At 54.6% G+C, this 20691-nt stretch overlaps 1 protein-coding gene and 1 pseudogene across 1 annotated transcript; one reads left to right on the top strand and one right to left on the bottom strand.

Annotated features, from left to right (window-relative positions):
* Positions 1 to 623: 623 nt before the first annotated feature.
* On the top strand, positions 624 to 8349 carry SLAMF8 (SLAM family member 8). Its single transcript, XM_073323081.1, has 5 exons — positions 624 to 688; positions 3696 to 4022; positions 5174 to 5479; positions 6564 to 6677; positions 7976 to 8349. The coding sequence occupies exons 1-5, from the start codon at positions 649 to 651 to the stop codon at positions 8032 to 8034; spliced, it is 846 nt and encodes a 281-aa protein (XP_073179182.1). The 5' UTR covers positions 624 to 648; the 3' UTR covers positions 8035 to 8349.
* An 11406-nt stretch (positions 8350 to 19755) lies between these two features.
* On the bottom strand, positions 19756 to 20144 carry LOC140902503 (histone H2A.J-like; annotated as a pseudogene).
* Between the last annotated feature and the right edge of the window lie 547 nt (positions 20145 to 20691).

Below are 20691 nucleotides of genomic sequence, written 5' to 3'. Positions count from 1 at the left end.
CCTGCTCCCAGTGCCAGCAGTATGGCTCTGCCTGGTCTGCTCTGAAAGAAACAGGACCTTTAAAAACAGCCCCTCCCCTGAAATCTCTCCCAAAGCACCCCCTCCCTGGCATGCAGAGTTCTCCCTCTAGGAAGCCAGGATCATGTTACTTAATGCCCGGCTGGAAGGCGCCCAGATATTTGGGTCATGGAAGAACCATTCAATAGGACAGAGTTCACCAAGGTCCTAGGTCTGCCATGGTGCTTTGGTCTCATCACTAGCAGTGTGAATCGTGCACTCATGGGCCACTGGCGTCTTCTCTGGAAACATTTTGGCCTGTACTGTGCTCCTCCCCAGCCAATGCAGCCTCCATGTGGCCTGGTACCTGCAAGGCACAGTCTGGCCCTATCCTGCCTCCTCTGAGGGGCCAGCTACTGCTCTGGTGTTGCATGAGACCAGAATCTCCAGCCTCTGTCTTGGGCCCATTAACTGCTCCTGAGAAGTACAGGCTGAGCACAGCCTCTCACTTCTGCTTTGAGTTGCGGGTTTGAGTGATGACAGAGAAGAGGGGATTTCCTGTGGGAAAATCAGGCAATCCCATTGCCAGACATCAACAAGAGCTTTCATTTTCTCCAGAAAAAGCACCCTAGCAGGCTCTGGATTAGCGAGATGGTGGCTTGGCTGGTGCTGGCTCTGTTCCTGCACAAAGGTAAGAGTTCTCACCCCTCCTCACCCTGCTGTTACTTACTGCGGTCTCTGCAGGCTGACCTTTAACCAGTGAGTGGATGGAGAGCTGACTCTCAGCCAGTCCCTGATGCTAACTCAGCCACAGGGCTCACCGCAGATATGAGCATCACTGGAACACGTCAGACCTGTGTGTTTATCAGGGAGTGAGAGGAGCAGCTCCTTTCACCCATGGGAGCAGCCAGCAGTGTCTCAGGGCAGCTGGGTGAGCCACATGAACACATATGCCAGTGCAGATTCACTTGGATCTCCATGGGTTGCTACAGATTCAGGGCTAGTTGTAATTTTTATTGTGTATTATTTGTATTACCATAGTGCTTAGCAGCCCCAGCCAACGACCAGAACTCTGGTGCTAGGCACTGTGCACAGAACAAAAGGACAGTCCCTGCCCCAAGAAGCTGACAAAATATATTAGAGAGACAAGGGGATGAGGTAATCTCTTTTATTAAACCAATTTCTGTGGTGAGAGAGACAAACTTTCTACTTTACACAAAGCTCTTCTTCAGATCTAGGAACTGTACTCAGAGTGTCACAGCTAAACACAACCTGGAACAGATTGTTTAGCATAAGTAGTTAGCACATTTCAAGAGACCATTCAAGGTGAAGTGGCCCATTAACACCTCTCCAGTCATAGGGGGAGAAGGAAAAAAAAAGCTGGGGAGGGGGCTAGTGAGTTACAGATTGTTGTAATGAGTCACAAATCCAGTATCTCTGTTGAGTTCATGATTTTCAGTGTCTAGCAAAGTTATGAATTGAAGTTCCCAGGCTTGTCTTTTGAAGGTGTTTTGCAGGCTTCCTTTGAGGCTGAGGACTGAGAGATCAGATATGCAGTGATCACTTTGTGAAGTATTTTTGCCTTCTATCATTTTTCTGGGTGAGTTCATTGGAGAGTGTAGTGATTGTCTTGTTTCACCCACATAGTAGTTACTGAGGCATTTAGTGCACTGGATTAGGTACACCATTTGTTTTAAGTATCAGAAGGGTAGCTGTATTAGTCTGTATCCACAAAAACAACGAGGAGTCTGGTGGCCCCTTAAAGTCTAACATGTTTATTTGGGCATAAGCTTTCATGGGTAAAAAACCCACTTCTTCAGATGCATGGAGTGAAAATTACAGATACAGGCATAAATATATATTGGCACATGAAGAGAAGGGAGTTACCTTACAAGTGGAGAACCAGTGTTGAAGGCCAATTCAGTTAGGGGGGATGTGGTCCACCCCCAATAATTGATGAGGAGGTGTCAATACCAAGAGAGGGAAAATTGCTTTTCTAGTGAGCCAGCCACTCCCAGTCCCTATTCAAGCCCAGATTGATGGTGTTAAGTTTGAAAATGAATTGTAGCTCAGCAGTTTCTCTTTTAAGTCTGTTTTTGAAGCTTTTTGTTGAAGTATGGCTACTTTTAAATCTGTTATTGAGTGGCCAGGGAGATTGAAGTGTTCTCCTACTATCATTTGTTTTGATAGTCATGTGTAGGGACCCATGGAAGGGGTCTTTAAAGGTGTGTTGTGGGGGGTGTTGATCATTGTAGCAGTGGAGCAATGTCTGCAGGTTTTGCATCTGTTGTTCTGGCAGGGTCTGGTGTCACTCTGAGTTGGTGGGTCCTGGTCTGTGGGGAGCTTGTTTCTGATGATGAGCTTGGTAAGGCTGTGGGGGGGTGGGGTGGGGTGGGGTGGGGGGAGGTGCTTCAAGGCCCAAAGAGGGGGCTCAGGAAAAATTTCTTTCAGGATGGGACACCCGTTGAGTATGGGTCGTACTAGTTTGATGATCCCCCATATGGGTTCCCATGTGGTGTGATAGGTGACAACTAGAGGTGTGTGGTTGGAGGGGGTTTTATTTCTGTATTGAAGCAGGTTCTCTTGGGGTATTTGGGTGGCCCATTCCATAATAGATCTACTTCTCTGGTGGAGTGTCCTTTTTTGTTGAAGGAAGTTTTAAGTGTGTTAAGGTGTGTATCCTGGATTTTCTCCTTGGAGCATATCCTGTGGTATCTGAGGGCTTGGCTATAGAGAACAGATTTCTTGGTGTATTTGGGGTAGTTATTGGATCTGTGAAGGTAGGTGCGGTGATCCATGGGTGTCTTGTATACAGTTGTCTGTAGGGTTCCACTGTTGAAGCTGATTGTGGTGGCCAGGAAGCTGATGCTGGTGAGGAAGTGTTCTGGAGAGAGTTTATCCTTGTGGAAATGTCAAATTCTGTTTGTGTGGGGGCCTGGATCTTCTTTTTATTGGGAGTCTCAATCTGCAGCATTTAACTTTAGAAGGATATGTCAGTTAAATATCTGACTTCAGCATAATTCCTTGTTGCTACATCACAGGCTGCATCTAGAGCAAGCCAGGGGCTGCTCTGTTGGTTCCTGTCTCACCATAGTAACGGCCACGCTGCTTCCAACTGCTGGAACATTCGCTCTTAACTGGCAACCTGCACAGGATTTTTTAAATGGGGCTTGTGCTCTTTTTAGATTCTTTGTGATGGAGAAAGAGCAGAGAGGTGTGGGACAGGTGGACGGTTTAGAGGCAGGGATGGGGGAGGGTGATTCAAAGTTTGTTGTTTGATGGTTCCTTTTTGCCTTAGGAAAGTCTGGTCTTGTTTTTGCCTGGAGGCCCCTGGGCATCTGTGAGCTTCCCAGTGGGTGCCTGCCAGGAGAAAGGCCCTAGGACTCCTGTGACATGGATGCCTTTGGTCCTGGCAGCCTCACCTTCCCAGGGCACTGCAGATGGGAAGCCTGTAGGCAGGGGAAGAGGGAGCTTGGGAAGGTGACACCAGAGGCAGGGATGGGAGAGGCTGTGGGGACTCTGCACTGGCCACCATGTCAGACTCAGCCATGGAGATGCCAAAGATGCCCAGGGGAGCAAGGAGAAGGCTGCCCTGGGTGTCGGGAGAGGAGAACCACTGTGGCCTCAGATATGCTGCTTCTATCCCAGCTCCTCCCATGACCCTAACATGAAGGCATCTGCCTGTTGCCTCGTTCCAGCCCCACCGGCCACAGCCCGTGCCACCGTGAAGGTGACAGGAGTGGTGGGGAGAGCAGTGTTGCTGGGAGCCGACATCCCCCTGGGGTTCCAAGTCAGGGATGCCATCTGGAGGTACCTAGCGCCGGCAGAAGAGCTAGTGGCCACCTACTTCAGGGGCTCAGCGGAGACCCTGTACCAATCCCGTTTCTATGGGCGGAGCTGGCTCCACAGTAACCTCACCCTGGAGATCAGTCAGGTGGAACTGGGAGATAGCGGCACCTTCTCAGCCCTGCTGGTGAACACACGAGGACAGACGGAGACGCGCATGCTGCACCTGGCAGTCTACGGTACGCCGGGTTGGGCTCCTGTTTCCTTGCCACTTAAGCGCAGGAGGGTGATGTGTTTGGAGCTAGGCCAAATTCTCCATGGACGAACACTCTGTGCAGTTTTCAGAGTAACAGCCGTGTTAGTCTGTATCCGCAAAAAGAAAAGAAGGACTTGTGACACCTTAGAGACTAACAGTCTCACCTGAACCAGCAGGGAACAACCCGCTGCCTGGCGCCAGCCCTGTCCCCGCAGGCTGCCAGGCCCAGCAGCTGACTCTGACAGAGGCCCCCTGAGGGAGCTGGGGCAGCTGTGCTGAGCTTCCAGGCAGGCAGTCCCGGGACAGGGCACCCACCCTACCCAGACTCCTTGGGTATTTTATGTTCTAATACGAAGCTCTGGGGGCAAATGTCCTGCTGGCCTGGCGAAGGGGATTAGCCTGTGGTGTGAGGCCTGGTCCAGCCTCTGCTGCAGAGGGTATAACTCGGCGACTCCCCAGGTTACAAGGCCAGAAGGGATCGTCTAGTCCGCCCTCCACTCCCTGCATTACTATGGAAGGCGAGCGCCGTTGCCATCACGGGGCACGTCAGCTGGGCATCCAGAGCCAGCCTGCCCTGGGAGGTGACTGCGTGTCCCATCGCCCTCATTCTGGGCACCCAATGGACATGTCCCAGAGGGCAGGGACAGGGGAGCACTGCCCTTTTGCTAACCAGGAAATGCTGTCACAGGCACAAGGCAGCATGTAGGGAACTTGGGGCTGTGACTTCCCCCTTGCCTTTATTTCTGCTCTTACAAAGCAACTACCAGGCTGGCACCACAGCCCTTTGGCTCTGGATGACGAGGGACCCTGTGAGATCGGCAATAGATGAAGTTGGCCACACAGGCTGTCACAGCCTCCTACACCCCCCCTCCCCCCCCACACACATACACTTGGGGCTACTAGGACTGAAGTTTGAAAGCCCTGCCCAGTGGGAGAGCAGCACCAAACCCCCAGACAGAGCCCGATATTTCTAGGGGTAGATCTGGTGAGTGAGTGCAAATGGATGTATTCATACACTAATACCAGGTGTGCTGGTGCAGCGGGTGGTCCCGCAGGGAGGTGGGGTTTGAGTATCCAGCCAGGGGGAGATTACTGGCTTTGACCCCTCTGCTGTCCTGTCTGCTCTGTGTCCAGAAGTGGTTTCCCAGCTGACACTGCAGGTGTTCACATCAGAGAGCAGCCGCAGTGGCTCTGCGAGGGTCTGCGAGGTGTTCCTGACCTGTGTGGCGGCCACTGGCACCAACGTAACCTACAGCTGGGGCAGGACGGATGGCAAGGTGCTGAGCATGGACAATCACTCTCTCTTTGAGGCTGGCCTGGTCCTATGGGCTAAGCTGGGCCCCTCGGATAGGCAGGTATCCTATACCTGTACTGCAGCCAATGCTGTCAGTTGGGAATCAGCTACCATCGCACCCTGGGAACACTGCCAGAGGGAAACAGGTATGTCATGTTTCACCCATCTCCCATGCCCAGCCCAGTGCCTAGCCACTTGGCATGAGCCAATGGCCCAGCTGTCTGCAGCCACAAGACAGTGCCTGGGAGATGGATTTTGTGGGAGGGCATTTACTTTTGATAGCAGATTTGCTACCATGTGAAGGTGGATGAGGTGGAGAGGGAGTCACGGTCCCTGGTGAATCTTCACTGAGGATTATCACCCAGAGAGTCTAAAACTACAGGCATATCCAGGGTGTTCTGAATGATCCAAGCCCTGGTCAGACCCCCACATGGGTTCAAGCTGTGGAAGCATCTGCAGCACTGGAGGAGGGCTCTCGGTTACCTGCACAATGGCTGAGTTTAAAGGTTGGGAGTTGGCAGCCCAGGTCACTCAGCCCCTCAGTGCCACAGCTGATACAAGGGAATGCACGAGTAATGGCCACACTGTGCTCTCATTTACATGGTTGTCAATCCAGAGTCACTCCAATTCAGTCATTGGCCTCACTCTGCATTTTCACCAGTGTAGCTGAGAGTAGACTTTGGCCTGGACTGTTGCAAACACAGGACAAGAAGATCCATGGAAGGGCGAGGAAATTCCACAAATCTAAAGAAGCTGCAAGAAATCCTCCCCGCTCTGGATTGCAGAGGAACTTCAGCTTCCCCCGCATTTCCTGCTGCCTCAGCTCACTCTTGGCACCGTCGGGAGGTGGAGGGCAGCGGGGGTGTTTGGAGAATGCTTTTCCTCTGGCTTTTCCTGCAGCTGCTTTTAGCCGGGTTCTGTGACTTTCCTGGCAGAACAGCAGGAAGGCTGTGGATCCGGGGGGGGGGGGGGGGGGCTGGGAATGCAGGCTAAAGAGTAGACAGGCTAAAGTTCTGGGCAGTCTGAATTTCCCTGTGACTCTCCTCCCCCACTCTGTCATGGTCTGTTGGCTCATGGAGTGTGAGAAGCTTTCATGGTGCAGCAGGTGGCTGGAATTCCTCTTCCCAATGCCTGGCGCCAGCACAGCTACAGAGCCTGTGCGTACTTGGCTGGAGTTCCCTGCCCAGAAGAGCCCACGGCACTCATGACATCTTCCTCTTCCCTGCTCAGGTGCGGAAGATGCCGTGCACGACTATAGAAACATCCTGCTCATTGCTCTGCCCCTCTCTGTCCTGGTCCTGGCAGTGGTTGTCTTCGGGCTCCTTCTCTCTCGGAAGCGCTCAGGTAGGAGCTGTCTATCACAAGAATCACTGTTCACTGGCTTTGCTCTGCCAAGTACTGAAGAGCCCTCTTGTGAGCTGTATACACCTGCAGGAGAGGGACGCAATGCCAGGAGAATGCAGGGGGATGGGCACTCTGATACCACAGGGATGGGCATGGTGCAAATCCCCAGGCAGATGGATAGGAAGGGAGGGAGGTGCAGGGTGTCACAGTGTTGCTCTGTCCTTGTCTCCCACATAGAAACCAGCTGCTGCCAGTGGGGGCAGGTTTCCAGAGACAACATGAAAGCTCGGCGCTCAGTCCCCATTAGCCTTCGGTGCATTTGGAAATCTCCCCCTTAGGAAATAAAAGTGGGAACTTCCCACCCCCACCCTCCAGCAGCTCAGGGGTTGTGACACAAACAGGGAATCTGATTTTCATAGTTCTGTGCACAGGGAGCTTCCCCTCTTCGCTCAGGTGGAGTCTGATGCCACAAAGCCAGCATGAAGGGCCTTCTACCACCAGACTGGATTGTGGCCTCCACAGCCTTCCCAGCCTGTCCGGCCAGGTGCCAAGCCATGGCCCCAAACCTCCTCCCCATAAGGTGCTGGCATTAGACTGCCAGGCCAGTCCCACCCAGTGGCTCCACTGGAAGGCAGGGACTGGCTGCACCATAGTCCCTGTGAGAGAGCTGCAGGAGTGGCTTCCAGCCGCCTTCAGACAACGACCTGTAGCTGTGGTGGAATGGCCATTTGGAGACATTCCTGCTGGTTCCCCATGACAACTCAACTCGCGGCTGGAACAAAGCTACAAGGGCTGTTTGTCTGCTGGGGCTGCTGACTTCCTTGCTGAAGCCAAAAGGGAGCACAGAGAGAATGCCAGTGCTGTCTGATTGAATCTCCATTAGCTCAGTTGTGAGCCCCGCAGGGTCAGCTCAGCCAGTTAGGTAATTGAGCCAAGTCCCATGATGGTTGGGTCTTTTGCCTGTGACCTTAAAACCTGTCCTATCTGCATAGACATTGTGCGTCCCATGACTCTGCTATTGTTGGAGTTTTCCCTGTGATCTTGACGCTCTGCTGCGCTGGGTGTCTGCTGCCTCCCAGCTCCCCAGACACTGCCACATGTCACCAGCAGTGCACGTCTTTAGCCTGTGAGGCTTGGTGAGGTGCTACAGAAATGCAAAGGTGTGCTTGCCCCTCGGGTGTGTGTGTGTGTGTGTGTGTGTGAATAGTCACTGGGCAGAGAACAAATATATTTAATACACACCCCTTCCCGAAAGCTCTGCAACTTCTGGGAATGACATTTGTTCCCCCCTTCCTTAGGGAAGCAAAGAACGAAATTGCTGTTGGATGCCTCGGAGCCTGCCGCGGCCCCTGTCTAGGAATTGACACTGTGTACAGAGCAGAGGCATGTCCTTTTGGGAGAGCAGCCCTCCTTTCTCTTCGTCGCTGGCATGGAAGAAAGCTCACAGGGTTTGCTTGACCCACATTCTCTTTTCTTCTGGAGAATTTCTCAGGGGGCTGGCAGCTTCCATTGCCCCGGGGACAGCTGGGTGACTGTGAAAGTCACTGTGGGTCAGGATCCCAGCACAGACTTGCTTTCGGCCACAGAAGCATTAATCAGCCCTCAGAGCAGTCGCTCACCCTTTGCACCGTGTTTCTCTCCCAGTTCCCCAGACCCCCACATTAAAAACCATGCAGACATTTTTACTGAATTTGCTTGTTTCTGTCTATAATTTTCATCAACATTGCTGAATAGTCCTGACTAGTAGTCCTCTGCTAGTTAACATTTTATCGGTGACCTCACAGAAAACAGAAAATCATTACTGATGAAGTTTGCAGTTGACGGCGGAGGGGTAAATAATGAAGAGGACTGGTCACTGGAGGGTAATATTATAAATGCCAGTCAACATGGTTTATGATAAATAAATCCTGATACCAAAAGGGTTTTGATGTGCTGCCCCTAAACGATTGGCTAAGACAATGACCAGGGTATGAATAAGGATGTGCCATTGAAAAGGCCTGCTGAGTAAAGATGGAGCTGCTGAAAAGACCCTTCAATCTTTCCTTGTCACCACTCTGTAGACAAGTGGCTCACGAAGAGATGTTACATGGGCAAGGTTGTGAAAACCCAATACACAACTATATGGTTGTTGCAACCGATGTCTGAGACCCCAGAACCATGTAATGAGAACCACACAACCATGGTAATGGGTAATGAATGTGATCATGAGGACAGCTCTTGGACTCAGCTGTTGTTTGAGATGCCAAAACCTAATCAGGAGACTCCGAATAATTCCAATGTCAGGGTGCATAGGGCCAAATCACAGCTAAGTTGCAAGTAGAAATATTTAAGGGTAAACAAGAGGTGCCGATGATAGAAACTGGTCACAATCACGCAAATGGCTAGGGAATGTGGCACCCAGTCAAAACTTTGGGGGCTCAAGAGCATCAGCTAAGGAGGCCTCTTGACACACAAGGCAAAGGTTTTAAGCACATAAGAAAGGAAAAATGGTGCCTTATCTGAGTTTCTTCATTAAATCTGTCAGCAGTTGGGCGATGACTCTTCAGAGGTCTTGGAAACTTTGCTCACCGTCCCAGTGAGTACGCCCCTTTAACAAGCACCGTGTATTTGTTTGTGTTTGTGTAAGGGGTGTGCTGATAGGGACCCAAAATTCCCTCAGTGCTGTAGGCGTAGGGCTGTGCTTTGATATGATTTGCAAGAGGTGGAGTCAAGTAGATCTGCGCTGGCCTGGTCATATGCCACCATGCCCCATAATGGGGCGTTCCATAAAAACACACTTCTCACAGTTATTTCCAATTGACATTTTATTTGCAGTTTCTCAGCTGCTGAGAGATTTATAATAAGAAATTCAGGTAAGGCACCATTTTAGTTTTTATAACATGCTTCAAACCTTTACTTTTTGTGTCAAAAGGACACATTAGCTCATTTAGGCCCATTGAAATCAGTGGAAGTTAGGAGCCTAAATACCTTTCTTAGGTTTGCAACCCTCCTGCTTTTGCTGGGAGTCTCCCAAAATTGGGCTTTATCTCCCAGAGACTACTAAAGCCAATCCGGGAGATTTTAGGCTGCTAGAAATCCGGCAGCGCAGCAGGGCTAAGGCAGGCTCCCTACCTGCCCTGGCCCCATGCTGCTCCCGAAAGTGGCCAGCATGTCCCTGCAGCCCCCGCGAGGGGCAGGGGTCTCCGCGTGCTGCCCGTGCCCCAAGTGCCCCCTCCGCAACTCCCATTGGCCAGGAACCTTAGGGGTCCACCAGTATAATCAAGAGAGTCCACGAACATGCCTGCAACCAGAAGTGATGTGGGGTAGGGAGGGGGGATGCGGGATCACATACCCTCCCCAAATTTCTGCTTTCCATTTAGCACTAGCCCCCCTAGTACCTAACAAGTACCCTAAAATAGTTGCAAACAGGACTTGATTGTCAAACTCAACAACTGTAATGAAGAAAGAAGAACATCTAGTGTGAAATGCATCACCTTTGAACCAGTGATTCATTGTAGACCTTCTTGAAACCCTGGAAATATATCCTCTCAAATGTACTTTGCATTCTTTCTGTCTCTTCCTGTGTACTTCTCTTCTTTTTCACATTAAAGTCATTCTGCATCATAATACCAGCGTCCTGGTTTTCCTTTCTGCTCCATGTCTTATTTACAAACTGTGGCCCAGATCCTCAGAATTCCTTAGGCACCTAACTTCTATTGCAGTCACTGTGAGTATGACACCTAAGGCCATGTCTATGCTACAAAGTTAATTTGATTTAAGTTATGTTGATGTACAATCACCACTGTAATTATATCACTGTTTCATGTCCACACTATGTTCCTTGTGTCAGTGGAGCACATCCACAGGAGCAGCTCTTGCATCAACACAGAGAACAGCGCACAGTGGGTAGTTATCCCACTGTGCAACCTGCTACAGGGTGTTTGGGGAAGGGTTTGCAGTGCCTCCTCAGGGCAGGTTCAGTGTCACATGATGCAAGTTTCTCAATCCCATCATTCCATGGGCATCCTACTCGGTTTCCAGCTGCTTTTCAACTGCCCTGTGCAAAATGCTGCTGATACTGTCAAACTAAATCTTAATTCCAGCCTCGTTTCACTCCAAACATTTGTCCATTGTCACAGAGTGTGGGGGACTCCAGGCCCTGCATCCCTCTTCCTGGAATTCACTGAGACCCTCAGCCAGCCAGTAAAACAGAATGTTTATTGGACAACAGGAACACAGTCCAAAACAGAGCTTGTGGGTACAACCAGGATCCCTCAGTCAAGTCCTTCTGGGGGAGCAGAGAGCTTAGACCCCAGCCCTAGGGTTCCCTGCATTCCTCCACCCAGCACCAAACTGAAAACTAAACCCCCCCAGCAGGCTCTCTCCTGCAGCCTCTGTTCACATTCCCGGGCAGAGGTGTCACATCTCCCTCCCCCTCCTGGCTCAGGTGACAGGCTCTCAGATCTCCCATCCCCAGGGCACATTCCCAGGTCAACACTCCCCTCTCCCTGCTGCGTCACATCGTTACATCTCTCCCCCCTTCGAGACTGAACTGACCAGTGACCAGTGACCTGGGGAAGTTCCTGGCCCCCTCTCCGGGACAGCGCATCCGCTATCATGTTGGCACTTCCCTTCACGTGGACCACATCCATGTCATAATCCTGCAGGAGCAGGCTCCACCTCAGGAGTTTGGTGTTGGCTCCTTTCATCTGGTGCAGCCAGGTCAGGGGAGAGTGGTCGGTGTACACGGTGAAGTGTCGCCCAAAGAGATAGGGCTCTAGTTTCTTGAGGGCCCACACCATGGCCAGGTACTCCTTCTCGATGGCTGCATAGTGTTGCTCCGGGGTAGCAACTTCTTCCTCAGGTACACGATGGGGTGTCTCTCCCCCTTTTCATCCTCCTGCATTAACACCGTCCCCAGTCCCGTGTCTGAGGCGTTGGTGAACACCACAAAGGGCTTGTCAAAGTCTGGGTTTGCCAGAACTGGGTCACTGACCAGAGCCTCCTTCAGCGCCCGGAAAGCCTCCTGGCACTGCTTGGTCCAGACCACCTTGTCTGGCTTCCCCTTCTTGCATAGCTCAGTGATGGGGGTGGCTATGGTGCTAAAGTGGGGCACAAATCTTCGGTAGTATCCTGCCATCCCAATAAAGGCTTGGACCTGCTTTTTGGTGTGGGGAGCGGGCCAGTCTCTGATCACCTCCACCTTGGCTGGTTCCAGCTTTAGGCGGCCGCTTCCCACCCGATGGCCCAGGTAAGATACTTCAGCCATCCCCACCTTGCACTTCTCTGCTTTTACAGTCAGCCCAGCCCCCTGAGTCGGTCCAGCAAACCTGGGACACATGATCCTCCCAGGTCTGGCTAAAGACACAGATGTCATCAATATACGCCACGGCAAAACTCTCCATCCCCCTCAGTAGCTTGTCCACCAGGCGCTGGAAGGTGGCCGGCGCTCCCTTGAGGCCAAAAGGCAGGGTCAGGAACTAAAAGAGCCCCAGAGGGGTGATAAAGGCCGATTTCAGCCGGGCATCTGCATCCAGCGGCACTTGCCAGTAGCCCTGTGTAAGGTCCATGGTGGTAAGGTACCGAGCTCCTCCCAACTTGTCTAGGAGCTCGTCAGGCCTGGGCATGGGGTAGGTATCAGATATAGTGATGGCACTGAGCTTCTGATAGTCCACACAGAACTGGACCGACCCGTCCTTTTGGGGGACCAGCACCACTGGCGAGGCCCAAGGGCTGGCAGATGCCTGGATCACCCCCAAAGCCAGCATGTCCCGGACCTCTCTTTCCAGGTCCTGAGCAGTTTTCCCTGTGACTTGGAAGGGGGAGCATCTTATCGGCGGGTGCGACCCTGTCTGCACCTGGTGGACAGCCAGATTAGTGCGTCCAGGCTGGTTGGAAAACAGCTGTCGGTACTGATGCAGCACCCCCCTGACCTCAGCTTGCTGGGCAGGGGTTAGCTGATCCGAGAGGGGAATTGTTTCCAGGGGGGAACCTGCTCTGGTCCCAGGGAATAGATCTACTAAAGGGTCATCTCCCTGCTCTTCCCACTGTCCACACACGGCCAACACCACATTCCCCCTGGTATAATATGGCTTCATCATATTCACATGGTACACCCGGTGGTGGTGCGCCCGGTTAGACAGCTCCACCACATAGTTTACCTTATTGAGCTGCTTGACAACCTTGAAAGGGCCTTCCCAGGCAGCCTGTAGTTTGTTCTTTCTCACAGGGATGAGAGCCATCACCCGATCCCCGGTGGCGTAGGCACGGGCCTGCGCCGTACGGTCATACCAGACCTTCTGCTTCTTCTGGGCTCTGGCCAGATTCTCCCTGGCCAGATTCGTCCTTCTCCTGACATTCCCTCTCCTTCTCCTGATGTTCCCGCTCCTTCTCCTGACATTCCCGCTCCTTCTCCTCCTGCTCATGTTGACGTTGTTTTTCATGATCCTCCAGCTCCCTCATTTTCATCTCCCTCTCCCATTCCAGCCGCATTCACTCCAGGGATGGGGAGCTCCGCTGGGAGGATCCCCTGCTGGCTGCCGGGGTCAGGGTGCCCTCGGTATTCGCTGGGCTTCCCCCAAGCCCTCCCCCAGGAATAGGTAGGAAGGGTCTCGGGATGTCCTCGGCAGCAGTCTGACCCCTCCCAGCCCGGTCAGGCCCCAGGGCCCATGCTGCGTTCGCCGGGCGGCTTCCCTCAGGGACAGGGATCGGGTCATCCAAGTGATCCCTCTCCTCCAACTGGGCAATCAGCTGTTCCTTGGTGGACCTCCCAACGCGCAGCCCCCTCTGCCTGCACAGCTCCACCAGGTCTTTCTTAAGGCGTTTAGCGTACATCTCCCTGCTGGCCACTCGCAGGCCTGGGCAGCTTTCTACGGTTTCCAAGAAAAACCCCTCATGTGCCAGTCCTTCTTGAGGTCACCACCTCTTTGCCAGGGTCAAGCTGCAGACTCCTCCGCCCCTGGGACCGCTCGCTGCAATCCCCCGGGGGACCCTGTTACTGCAAAAGTCCTTCTCTCTGGTCACACACTCCCAGGGGTTAACCGCCCCCTGAAACTGTCTCTCTCTGAATCTTCAGCACGCCTGGTCCCCGTCAATCCCCCTTCGTTTTACTGTTCCCCAGTCACTTACTGCAGGAAGCGCCGTTCACGGGGTGCAGTACATCCCACCGCTGCCACCAGTTGTCACGGAGTGTGGGAGAGTCCAGGCCCTGCACCCCTCTTTCTGGGACTCTCAGCCAGCCAGTAAAACAGAAGGTTTATTGGACAACAGGAACACAGTCCAAAACAGAGCTTGTGGGTACAACCAGGATCCCTCAGTCAAGTCCTTCTGGGGGAGCAGGGAGCTTAGACCCCAGCCCTGGGGTTCCCTGCGTTCCTCCACCCAGCACCAAACTGAAAACTAACCCCCCCCCCAGCAGGCTCCCTCCTGCAGCCTCTGTTCACATTCCTGGGCAGAGGTGTCACCTCCCCCTCCCCCTCCTGGCTCAGGTGACAGGCTCTCAGGTCTCCCATCCCCAGGGCATATTCCCAGGTCAACACTCCCCCCTCCCTGCTGCGTCACATAGTCACATCCACCTCCTCCAGCAACGTGGACCCTTCACCTGTTAAGCACACATTTGCTGAGTGTGCGGTGAAGGTTTCTTGTATGGCACACATTATGATGAATTTTGCCAGTGCAGTGTGTGTGTTACTCTTTCTTTCTTTCGATGGAAACACTTTCTATGGTCATTCTCAGCATCTCACTGATAATTACTAATATCAGTAGTGTGTAACAAGGTTACGGGTTGGTCTTTCTCCTTATCGCTTAGAGGTGATGGGCCAGGGGGGACGACGGGACATGTGGGCTCAAGTACTCCCCCAGATTGGCCTGCTGGGGGCAGGGAGGGAGACTCTCTGGTGGTGGTGGTGAGGGGGGACAGGACATGCCAGCTGGTCCTGGTCTCTCTGGTGGGAGGGGAGGAGGAGATGTCCCAGCTGGTTCCAGTCTCTCTGGTGGGAAGGAAGGGGAGAGACGTCCTGGGTGGTCCCGGTCTCTCTAATGGGAGGGAAGGGGAGAGATGTCGTGGGTGGTCCCAGTCTTCTGGTGGGAGGGAAGGAGGATATGGTCTGGCCAAGGCCTGGTCTGTCTGGTGGGAGGGAAGGGAGGCTTGGCTGCTGGAAGCTCGTCCGTCTGCAGTTGAGGAACATGAGAGAGGAGAGCTCTGGGCTCGGGTTTCCCCACCTCCCCCAGGATGGACTTTGCTGAATGTTCCTAATTTCTGTGCTAACTAGCTCTGCCCTATGCTGTGTTCCCAATAATAACTCGTCTGTGTTACCTGCTGGCTGGGTTCACTGCTGATTGTGGGGGTGGGGTGCATTGCCCCTTTGTGGAGAGGGTTCCCCAGGTGTTCCATCCAGGGGGACTCCCTGGGGGAGCTCATGGCATGGAGCAGGGCACTGAGCGCTCCAAGGTCAGAGCCAGGAGGCTGCCCTAGGCAGAATGAGCCCTGAGGGGTGTCACACTGCAAGAGGGTCCTGCCTGAACCTCATTCAGAGCAGCTCCAGACCACTGAGCCTGTGCTCTGTGACAGAGAGGAGAGGGGGAGAGGTCCTGGCCAGTGTCTGTCACCTGGAGATGAGGAAGAAGCAGCAATTGAAGCCGCCAGAGACCAGCACAACAGAAATGAGAGCAGCGATTCTTCCTGGGGCTTTGGCCCCTAGGAGCTCCCAGATACGGCTCCCCTCTTCCCAGAATCCTGGGCCACCATCTCCTCATGCTGCCTCCTCTGGCCCTGCTGCAGCCGGCCCCACTCTGGGAGGAGAGGCAGTGGCTTGGCGAGGGCATACTTGCATAAAGCAGGAGTCCGCTGAGGAGGAAATTGGGAACGTAGTGTGTGCAACCTGGGCCTTGTCCCCAGGAAAATTCTGGGTGAGCCCCAGCCTCGTTCTGCGTCCTGTGCCAGGAACATTCCTAGGTACACACGCTGCCCATGACGCGTCTCCATGTACAGACCACATGGCATGGAGCACAGAGGGCACCGTTCCCTGGAGCTGAACTTTCCAGGCCCGGGACTCCTCGGAGGGGCTGGCGAATGCACGCTGGAAGTGGGGGTGCTGGAGGCTAACGGTCCCCTGCACGGGAGGCAGCGCTGGTGTCACCAGATTGCTCTGCGGGGGCTGAGCCCAGGGAGGTCTCAGCACTATGCAGGGATGGGGTGGTTCTTTCTTTGTGGGGGTGACTCAGCACGGGCTGCCCTTACCCAGGAGCCAGCATGGTGCTGGGGGAGCTGTGCTCCTGGGAATGCCACCCTTGGGATGAAACCCTGAGCGCCTAGGCCTGGTAGCTCACTTGGCATGATGCAGGAGCCAGAAGCGCCAGCACTATCCAGGGGCAGGGGTGGGGTGGGTTCTGCACATTGTGGAGACAAACTAGGCCAGGGGTTCTCACAAAAAAAAATTTGGTGGCCCTAGAGTGCAGCCACCAACTCTGACAGTTTTTCCTAAAATACCTAATTAACTTTTGCAGACTGAATAATACCAATAATGCAGAGTTGTCTCTATTCTTTCCTGGACCTACACAAAACAGAAACACAAATAAGGTGCATTGCACGTTTTTGTCTTGTTTGTTGTTGCTTTTTTGGTTGCTTTTTTCTTTTTTTCTTTTTTTTTGACTTGCTGGCTAGTAAGTCTGCTGTGAAAAGTGATATTAACATACAAGTACCTCTTTTCACAGCAGCAGACTTACTCAACCCCGGCAAGCCCAGGGACAAATTAAGCCTTGGATGGGAAGGTGGGTAGGGAGACAGTGGGGGCCAGGAGCAATAGGAGGGCTGGAGGCTGGGGATGGCACTCACCACTGCACAGCCAAGGCCTGAGCCCAAAGCCCCACAGCCAGATTCCAGGGCCCAAGCCTGAAGCCCTACGGCTGGGGGAAGGACCCTGCCACTACTCAGCCAAAGCCTGGAGCCAGAGGCAACGGTGGCAGGGGGGTGGGGAGGTAAGCCCAAGGCCAGAGCCCGCTGCTGCATGGCCAGGGAACTGAGCCGAAAGCCCCATGCCCGGGGGATGGGGCCCAGGGATGGAGCCTGGAGATGGAGCCTGAAACCCCATAGCCAGAGCCAGAGGCCCTGTGTCATGGAATCACAGGGCAATGCTCTGGAACTACTCCATATGAAGCCAGCCAGGACTCTGGGGCAGCCTCTTCTTTCTGAGCATACTGTCGCCAGGGCAAGAAGCTCACACAGCTTCAACCTTCCTGGATCTGACCTCGGCGCATTCAGCATCCCCTTCCACACTGTGCACTTCCCACAGTGAGTCCGCCCAGGTGAGGCTCCTGGGGAAGCCAGAGGGCCCTGCACCCCAACTCCGCAGTCAGGAGTGACTCTCAGCCAGCCGGTAAAACAGAAGGTTTATTATTAGACAGGAACACAGTATAGAACAGAACTTGTTAGCACAGAAATCAGTGACTTTCAGTCAAGTCCATCTTGGGGAGTCCTGGGCCAGAAGCCCTGGACTCCCCCTCTTCCAGTCCCCACAAGCAGACTTCCAGCTTCCAGTGACCCAATCTCAGACACCATCATTGCTCCTCCCCCTTCTCTTTGTCTCGCTTCCTGTGCAAAGAGTCACCTGGTCGCATCCCCCTCCTGGGTCTCAGGTTAGGAAGGGCACCAGCCATAGCATATGTGCAGGCAGCTGGAGCAGACTCATCTGCCCCTGAGGTCTCAGCCAAAGTCACACACCCCTATTCCCACCACCGAGTTATTGGTGCAGCACACAGGGAAACTGAGGCACACACAGCATTCATGCAAAACAGTAAAATTCACATAGGCTCAACAGTAAGACTCACATACACCATAACAAGGGAAAATCCCCACTTCGTCACACCCTGTCACCCCAGCGCAGAAGCCCAACTCCACTGCCCCCGGGAAGGTGGGGAACTCACTGGCTCTCGACTTCTCCAGCGTTGGTGTCTCCAGAGGGAGCAGGACCCAACCCCTGCTGGCAGCCCTGGGGGAAGGGCCGCTGCTTCCCCCTTCTCATCACTGCCCAAGAGGCTGTGCCCAGTGGTGAGCTGGAGCCAGTTCGCACTGGTTCGCTAGAACCGGTTGTTAAATTTAGAAGCCTTTTTAGAACCGGTTGTTCTGCGAGGGACAACCGGTTCTAAAAGGGCTTCTAAATTTAATTGGACAAAAGTGGCGCCTTAGGCACCGACTCTACAGTGCTTCAGCCCTGGAGCACCCAAAGGGAAAATTTGGTGGGTGCAGAGCACCCACCGGCAGCTCCCTGCCCCACCCCCGGCCCCAGCTCACCTCTGCTCCGCCTCCTCCCCTGAACGCGCTACCCCGCTCTGCTTCTCCGCCCCCCGGCTTCCCGAGAATCAGCTGTTCGTGCGGGAAGCCGGGGCGGGCTGAGAAGCCGGTGGTGGCTTCGCACTCAGGCCCAGGGAGGCAGAGCGGAGGTGAGCTCGGGCAGGGGCGTGGGGTGTCTCGAGGAGGGCCGCAGCAGGTAACCCAGGGAGGGGGGGTGCGCAGGGGAACCGCTCCTTGCCCCAGCTCACCTCCGCCACCCTCGGCCTGAGCGGGAAGCCGCGGCCTGCTTCTCAGCCCTCCCCGGCTTCCTGCTGAACAGCTGATTCGCTGGAAGCCGGGACAGGGGGTGGAGAAGCAGAGTGGCGTGGTGCGTTCAGGGGCGGAGGTGGAGCGGAGGTGAGCTGGGGCAGGGTGCAGGGCGGGGAGCTGCCGATGGGGGCTCTGCACCCACCAATTTTCCCTGTGGGTGCTCCAGCCCCGGAGCACCCAGGGAGTCGGCACCTAAGGCGACACTTTTGATGTGATCAGTGGGGGGAGCGGCTGCTTCCCCTGCTCCCTCCCAGCTACGCTCCCCCGCCCCTAGGAGCCAGAGGGACCTGCCGGATGCTTCCTGGGAGCTGCCCCAGGTAAGCACTGTGAGGACTCCCCACCTTGCCCCCCGGCAGGTGCCTCTGGCTCTTAGGGGTGGGGTGGGCACCCACTACAGTGGCCCACGAGACCCTCCTGCACGGTTCTGGGGGCAGTCAGGGGACAGGGGAAGAGGGGTGGATGGGGAGGGTCCCAGGGGGTGGGGTGGGCAACGACCCCCTCGTGGGGTGAGGAGGGAACCCGTTGTTAAGATTTTGGCAGCTCATCACTGGCTGTGCCCACAAGAAACACCTGTCCCCACCTGAGAAACGCTGAACTAGGCGATCACGAACTTCATTGCATCTGTCGGCCAAGCTCATTGCCTGCACCAGGTACGTCTTGCAACCCTCCACCCCTTTCCAGGCTCCCTGGGGACTGCTCTGTCATCCGCTCTATTTCAGGGACCTCCTGCAACTTCCCCGTCTCCCCCAAATCAGGCATCTGCGCCCCCATCCGTGCCATGGCTCCCCCATTGCCCTGCTTACCAGTGGCTCTTGTGGCTCTCCTTTTTCTCCCCCATCCACAGTAGCTTTCTTACCCTGCCTCTGCTGGGAAGGGAGGGGCCAACGGCTGGCACCCCCTCTAGCTCTCACTCCCCCATGGCACAGGCTTTGGGGAGAGAGCACACTGGGAGGGAGGAATTAACCCTCCTTTGCTCTCTCCTCCCACTGTCTCTCCCCCCACCCCGCCCTCCCAGCCCCTGGCTGAGCCTCTGCCCCACGGCTGTCAGGAGGAGCTCAGCAGGGAGAACAGGGAGCAGCAGTTTAAGGCTCTTCTGGTTTTCCAGTTTTCACCAAAATTACTCAAGTTCTGCCTGTTGATGCCTAAAACTTTTACCAGAATGGTGGACTGGATTGGCTGGGGTGTGGCTGTCCCGGATCCCCAGCATCTGGGCCACGCCCTAGCTGTCAAACAGTCCCTTGGAGGAGTCTGTCAGTGTGCCAGCCCCTCACGTGGCCCCACTGTTCCTTAGGGGCAGACCCCATAGTCTCAGCGTCTCTGAGATTGAACCTTCGGGCTCCAGCCTGTTCCAGCTCCTGGAAACCTTCAGCAAGAGGGAGACTGAGCCCAGGCTGCTGTTAGACCCTGGGTGGGGGCAGCGGGGACATGGCACCACCTTGAGGAATTTAACGAGTGTGGTGTCATCTTGGGCAGAAGAGCAGATGGTTTCTTGTTCATCGGCTTTTACTTGCTCTTGGCCTTCTGACTCTCGGTTTTCTTGGGCAGCAACATGGCCTGTGTGTTGGGCAGGACACACCCTTGAGCGATGGTAACTTTCCCCAGGAGCTTGTTAAGCTCCTCATCGTTACGAATGGAGAGCTGCAGGTGTCGGGAGATGATCCTGGTTTTCTTGTTACCCCGCGCCGCGTTGCCAGCCAGCTCCAGAATTTCAGCGGGCAGATACTCCAGCACCGTGGCCATGTAGAGCAGGGTGCCAGCCGCACCTGCTCTGTGTAATTGCCTTTGCTGAGCAGCCGGTGCACACGGCCCACCAGGAACTGCAGCCCAGCCCGCGAGGAGCGAGACTTCGCCTTAGCCCACACCTGACCTCCCTGCTTTCCTTGGCCCGACATGATTCATGTTCGCTTCAAACGGCATTCACGCTAACAAAAGTAAATTAGAAATAAGGAGCAGATGGTGCCGTCACCGCCCCGGTGAAGCCAGGCGTTGTTCCCACTGGGTGCGCCCAGCCCAGCTCCTGCTGGATAGGGTCCCCATCTCAAAAGCGTCAACCTCACCTGTGCTAACTACCCATCCTTGGCAGCCTCAGCAGAGCGGCACAGTCAAGCCTTCCCCTCTCTGCCTGGAGCGGGTCCCCCAGGGCAGGCTGGTGAGGGGCATTGGCAGAGGGTGAGGTGGGAGAAGTTTGATCTGCAATCAGTTCCATTCACTGGCAGTGCATCTGTCCACAGGGCTGGTCCAGTCAAGCACCTCCTCTCCCCCCCCCCATCGCCTCTCCCTAGACTGCTGTCCCAGGTACTTTGAGCCTGCAGAGTCCGAACTGTGCTCAGACACTTCGGTCCCTGGATACAGGCTCGGGGCGCACAGCCTCTATTGAGCACGCCATCCTGAGAGCTCTGACCATGCAGCTCCCTGCCCAGCCCCTGGAACAGTGGTTCC

The sequence above is a fragment of the Lepidochelys kempii genome, chromosome 24 (genome assembly GCF_965140265.1).
Source record: "Lepidochelys kempii isolate rLepKem1 chromosome 24, rLepKem1.hap2, whole genome shotgun sequence".
In the NCBI taxonomy this organism is placed as follows: domain Eukaryota; kingdom Metazoa; phylum Chordata; order Testudines; family Cheloniidae; genus Lepidochelys; species Lepidochelys kempii.
This window is presented reverse-complemented; position numbering and strand designations above follow the sequence as displayed.

What these genes read in the sequence shown, in the direction of transcription:
- SLAMF8 (XM_073323081.1), top strand. Translation starts at nt 649, where the DNA reads ATGGTGGCTTGGCTGGTGCTGGCTCTGTTCCTGCACAAAG. An exon ending in GGCTCTGTTCCTGCACAAAG is followed by an intron (nt 689 to 3,695) that starts GTAAGAGTTCTC and finishes GCCTCGTTCCAG; the next exon opens with CCCCACCGGCCACAGCCCGT. An exon ending in TCTCTCTCGGAAGCGCTCAG is followed by an intron (nt 6,678 to 7,975) that starts GTAGGAGCTGTC and finishes CCCCTTCCTTAG; the next exon opens with GGAAGCAAAGAACGAAATTG.